General features: G+C 50.8%; 1 protein-coding gene across 1 annotated transcript in view; it reads left to right on the top strand.

The window, feature by feature from the left end:
- Positions 1-6,180, top strand: part of LOC108800654 (nicotinamide N-methyltransferase-like) — a 13,136-nt gene that overhangs the window by 6,585 nt on the left and 371 nt on the right. Inside the window, exon 4 of the mRNA XM_018572647.1 lies at positions 6,111-6,172. Coding sequence (XP_018428149.1) covers positions 6,111-6,172 — 62 coding nt within the window. The remainder of the gene's footprint in view (positions 1-6,110; positions 6,173-6,180) is intronic.

Below are 6,180 nucleotides of genomic sequence, written 5' to 3'. Positions count from 1 at the left end.
CGGTTCCCCTGCCTCTCTTTGTATTACCGATAAATCCACAAAATTGTATTAATAAAAGAGAAGAATTGTCACCGTTTGTCTTTATTTCAGTAGAAGGATCTCTGCAAACACACATATATAGAGGGGGGAATGTATCAGAACTGGAGCCGTTGCCCCCGGCAACCAATCAGCATCTCTCTTCACTTTGCTCAGTTTGGGATTTGAAAATGAGAGAGAGAAGCTGATTGGTCGCCGAGCAAATCTACTCCGGAACTTTGTCTGATCCAGTGTTGATAAATCCCCCTCCGTAGAGTCACCTTCCTCGAGTACTCGCCCATACCGATTACCGATACCTTTCCTCGGGTACTCGCCCATACCAATTACCGATACCTTTCCTCGAGTACTCGCCCATACCGATTACCGATACCTTTCCTCGGGTACTCGCCCATACCAATTACCGATACCTTTCCTCGGGTACTCGCCCATACAGATTACCGATACCTTTCCTCCAGTACTCGCCCATACCGATTACCGATACCTTTCTTTAGTGTCATGTGACATGTTTTCTAAAACATTACAGACTTTAGGACAGTGGTGGAGCTCCAGGGCCCGGTCCCACTCTGCACTCCCTTGTAAATCTGCCACTGACTTCGAGCTATAGAGGACTACAACTCCCAGCCATACATTATACAGCAATGCAGAGTACTACCAGCTATAGAGGACTACAACTCCCAGCAATACATTACACAGCAATGCAGAATACGACCCACTACAGAGGACTACAACTCCCAGCCATACATTATACAGCAATGCAGAGTACCGCCAGCTATAGAGGACTACAACTCCCAGCAATACATTATACAGCAATGCAGAGTACCGCTAGCTATAGAGGACTACCACTCCCAGTAATACATTATACAGCAATGCAGAGTACCGCCAGCTATAGAGGACTACAACTCCCAGCAATACATTACACAGCAATGCAGAATACCACCCACTACAGAGGACTACAACTCCCAACCATACATTATACAGCAATGCAGAATACCACCAGCTATAGAGGACTACAACTCCCAGCAATACATTATACAGCAATGCAGAATTAATATGAAGCTGCATACTCTGTGCTGCAGTGCGAGGTCTCAGGAGCCTGTGGGGGGTCTCACCGCCAGGGGTCCGGAGGGTCTTGCGGGCGGGTGTTGGCGGTGTTGTTCCCCTGGTAGGAGGAGATGTGCGGGCCGGTGCTGTAAACAGGCGCCTCGGATCACAGGAAGGGTGCCGAGGTTTCCAGCAAGCGCGGGACCTCAGCAGCCGCTTAAGTTTAAACATTTAAAGCGCAGGTATCGGCGTTTAGTATCGGGGCATTTTCACGAGTACTCGGTATCGGCGTTTAGTATCGGGGCATTTTCATGAGCACTCGGTATCGGCGCTTAGTATCGGGGCATTTTCATGAGCACTCGGTATCGGCGCTTAGTATCGGGGCATTTTCATGAGCACTCGGTATCGGCGCTTAGTATCGGGGCATTTTCATGAGCACTCGGTATCGGCGCTTAGTATCGGGGCATTTTCATGAGCACTCGGTATCGGCGCTTAGTATCGGGGCATTTTCATGAGCACTCGGTATCGGCGCTTAGTATCGGGGCATTTTCATGAGCACTCGGTATCGGCGCTTAGTATCGGGGCATTTTCATGAGCACTCGGTATCGGCGCTTAGTATCGGGGCATTTTCATGAGCACTCGGTATCGGCGCTTAGTATCGGGGCATTTTCATGAGCACTCGGTATCGGCGCTTAGTATCGGGGCATTTTCATGAGCACTCGGTATCGGCGCTTAGTATCGGGGCATTTTCATGAGCACTCGGTATCGGCGCTTAGTATCGGGGCATTTTCATGAGCACTCGGTATCGGCGCTTAGTATCGGGGCATTTTCATGAGCACTCGGTATCGGCGCTTAGTATCGGGGCATTTTCATGAGCACTCGGTATCGGCGCTTAGTATCGGGGCATTTTCATGAGCACTCGGTATCGGCGCTTAGTATCGGGGCATTTTCATGAGCACTCGGTATCGGCGCTTAGTATCGGGGCATTTTCATGAGCACTCGGTATCGGCGCTTAGTATCGGGGCATTTTCATGAGCACTCGGTATCGGCGCTTAGTATCGGGGCATTTTCATGAGCACTCGGTATCGGCGCTTAGTATCGGGGCATTTTCATGAGCACTCGGTATCGGCGCTTAGTATCGGGGCATTTTCATGAGCACTCGGTATCGGCGCTTAGTATCGGGGCATTTTCATGAGCACTCGGTATCGGCGCTTAGTATCGGGGCATTTTCATGAGCACTCGGTATCGGCGCTTAGTATCGGGGCATTTTCATGAGCACTCGGTATCGGCGCTTAGTATCGGGGCATTTTCATGAGCACTCGGTATCGGCGCTTAGTATCGGGGCATTTTCATGAGCACTCGGTATCGGCGCTTAGTATCGGGGCATTTTCATGAGCACTCGGTATCGGCGCTTAGTATCGGGGCATTTTCATGAGCACTCGGTATCGGCGCTTAGTATCGGGGCATTTTCATGAGCACTCGGTATCGGCGCTTAGTATCGGGGCATTTTCATGAGCACTCGGTATCGGCGCTTAGTATCGGGGCATTTTCATGAGCACTCGGTATCGGCGCTTAGTATCGGGGCATTTTCATGAGCACTCGGTATCGGCGCTTAGTATCGGGGCATTTTCATGAGCACTCGGTATCGGCGCTTAGTATCGGGGCATTTTCATGAGCACTCGGTATCGGCGCTTAGTATCGGGGCATTTTCATGAGCACTCGGTATCGGCGCTTAGTATCGGGGCATTTTCATGAGCACTCGGTATCGGCGCTTAGTATCGGGGCATTTTCATGAGCACTCGGTATCGGCGCTTAGTATCGGGGCATTTTCATGAGCACTCGGTATCGGCGCTTAGTATCGGGGCATTTTCATGAGCACTCGGTATCGGCGCTTAGTATCGGGGCATTTTCATGAGCACTCGGTATCGGCGCTTAGTATCGGGGCATTTTCATGAGCACTCGGTATCGGCGCTTAGTATCGGGGCATTTTCATGAGCACTCGGTATCGGCGCTTAGTATCGGGGCATTTTCATGAGCACTCGGTATCGGCGCTTAGTATCGGGGCATTTTCATGAGCACTCGGTATCGGCGCTTAGTATCGGGGCATTTTCATGAGCACTCGGTATCGGCGCTTAGTATCGGGGCATTTTCATGAGCACTCGGTATCGGCGCTTAGTATCGGGGCATTTTCATGAGCACTCGGTATCGGCGCTTAGTATCGGGGCATTTTCATGAGCACTCGGTATCGGCGCTTAGTATCGGGGCATTTTCATGAGCACTCGGTATCGGCGCTTAGTATCGGGGCATTTTCATGAGCACTCGGTATCGGCGCTTAGTATCGGGGCATTTTCATGAGCACTCGGTATCGGCGCTTAGTATCGGGGCATTTTCATGAGCACTCGGTATCGGCGCTTAGTATCGGGGCATTTTCATGAGCACTCGGTATCGGCGCTTAGTATCGGGGCATTTTCATGAGCACTCGGTATCGGCGCTTAGTATCGGGGCATTTTCATGAGCACTCGGTATCGGCGCTTAGTATCGGGGCATTTTCATGAGCACTCGGTATCGGCGCTTAGTATCGGGGCATTTTCATGAGCACTCGGTATCGGCGCTTAGTATCGGGGCATTTTCATGAGCACTCGGTATCGGCGCTTAGTATCGGGGCATTTTCATGAGCACTCGGTATCGGCGCTTAGTATCGGGGCATTTTCATGAGCACTCGGTATCGGCGCTTAGTATCGGGGCATTTTCATGAGCACTCGGTATCGGCGCTTAGTATCGGGGCATTTTCATGAGCACTCGGTATCGGCGCTTAGTATCGGGGCATTTTCATGAGCACTCGGTATCGGCGCTTAGTATCGGGGCATTTTCATGAGCACTCGGTATCGGCGCTTAGTATCGGGGCATTTTCATGAGCACTCGGTATCGGCGCTTAGTATCGGGGCATTTTCATGAGCACTCGGTATCGGCGCTTAGTATCGGGGCATTTTCATGAGCACTCGGTATCGGCGCTTAGTATCGGGGCATTTTCATGAGCACTCGGTATCGGCGCTTAGTATCGGGGCATTTTCATGAGCACTCGGTATCGGCGCTTAGTATCGGGGCATTTTCATGAGCACTCGGTATCGGCGCTTAGTATCGGGGCATTTTCATGAGCACTCGGTATCGGCGCTTAGTATCGGGGCATTTTCATGAGCACTCGGTATCGGCGCTTAGTATCGGGGCATTTTCATGAGCACTCGGTATCGGCGCTTAGTATCGGGGCATTTTCATGAGCACTCGGTATCGGCGCTTAGTATCGGGGCATTTTCATGAGCACTCGGTATCGGCGCTTAGTATCGGGGCATTTTCATGAGCACTCGGTATCGGCGCTTAGTATCGGGGCATTTTCATGAGCACTCGGTATCGGCGCTTAGTATCGGGGCATTTTCATGAGCACTCGGTATCGGCGCTTAGTATCGGGGCATTTTCATGAGCACTCGGTATCGGCGCTTAGTATCGGGGCATTTTCATGAGCACTCGGTATCGGCGCTTAGTATCGGGGCATTTTCATGAGCACTCGGTATCGGCGCTTAGTATCGGGGCATTTTCATGAGCACTCGGTATCGGCGCTTAGTATCGGGGCATTTTCATGAGCACTCGGTATCGGCGCTTAGTATCGGGGCATTTTCATGAGCACTCGGTATCGGCGCTTAGTATCGGGGCATTTTCATGAGCACTCGGTATCGGCGCTTAGTATCGGGGCATTTTCATGAGCACTCGGTATCGGCGCTTAGTATCGGGGCATTTTCATGAGCACTCGGTATCGGCGCTTAGTATCGGGGCATTTTCATGAGCACTCGGTATCGGCGCTTAGTATCGGGGCATTTTCAGGAGTCCTCGGTATCGGCGTTTAGTATCGGGGCATTTTCACGAGTACTCGGTATCGGTGCGTCCGTACAGGAAATGTATTTTTTTTTTAAATGCAAACTGTGCGAGTATCTGGAAAGGGAAGAAGCAGCACAAGGAGCCAATCAGTTGTGTTGCAGTGTCCACGCGCTAACAAGGGACATCCTGATAGGAGGAGAGAGCAGAGAAATGAGCTCATCGGTCTTCTGCTTCTCTTTTTATTGTCACGTCACAGGCTGGGGGAGAGACAAGACCTCTGAGTGTCAGTGAGCTGCAGCAAAAAAAAAAAAATCAGGTCCCCTTCTAAGCCAGACAGGGCTGTGCTGTGTGGCAGAGCTGTTCATATCTCAGGAGTGGATGAACAAAAATACAAATCCTCCGGCTGGTAAAGCGGCTCCCACATCTGCGTGTTTAGCTGTTTGCCAGGAGTTCCCCTTTAAATATGTGACTTCTAATATGTCCTCAGCTCACCGCCAGTGAACTCTCTGAATGGGGTTTTTTTTTTTTTGACCTTCAGAGATAATTAACCGAAACCGTCCGCAATGAAGTTCCATCGTTTTATTGGTTTGGGCTCCGGGTGGAAGTGCAAAGTGCAAAACGTTTCTTTTCTTTGCACACATTCACCAAACATTCACTGCGGCTGAAACGGCCACTTGTAGTCTCCATCAGAAGCCCGTGTGACAGGGTGACAACGCAGGAGAACACTTGGGAGAAGGACAGAGTGCTGTCACCCTATAACAGGAAGTGTCTCAACAAGGACAGAGCGTTGTCACCCCATAACAGGAAGTGTCTGAACAAGGACAGAGCGTTGTCCCCCTATAACAGGAAGTGTCTGAACAAGGACAGAGTGTTGTCACCCTATAACAGGAAGTGTCTGAACAAGGACAGAGCGCTGTCACCCTATAACAGGAAGTGCCTGAACAAGGACAGGTCATTATCAATATTTATTTATTTTTTAACCTAACTTTATTGCTATCACACAGGAGCTAACAATCCCCCCTGTGTGATAGAAATTGGAGTTGACGGGTTCTCTTTATTGACCCCGTCACCTCCAATACAGGAGTTCTAGCACAGCTCTCCCCTCTCGCTGTGTACACGGAGCGGCCGGGTTACTTTTAACCTCTGCCGCATTGCTCCCCACATAGGCGGCCAGTGAGAGAAGACAGACTCGTCGGCGGAGCCCGGAGGACGGAACCAGAGGAGAGAGGTAGGTGC

Source organism: Nanorana parkeri, unplaced genomic scaffold (assembly GCF_000935625.1).
Source record: "Nanorana parkeri isolate BGI_ZX_2015 unplaced genomic scaffold, ASM93562v1 scaffold2092, whole genome shotgun sequence".
Taxonomy (NCBI): Eukaryota; Metazoa; Chordata; class Amphibia; order Anura; family Dicroglossidae; genus Nanorana; species Nanorana parkeri.
This window is presented reverse-complemented; position numbering and strand designations above follow the sequence as displayed.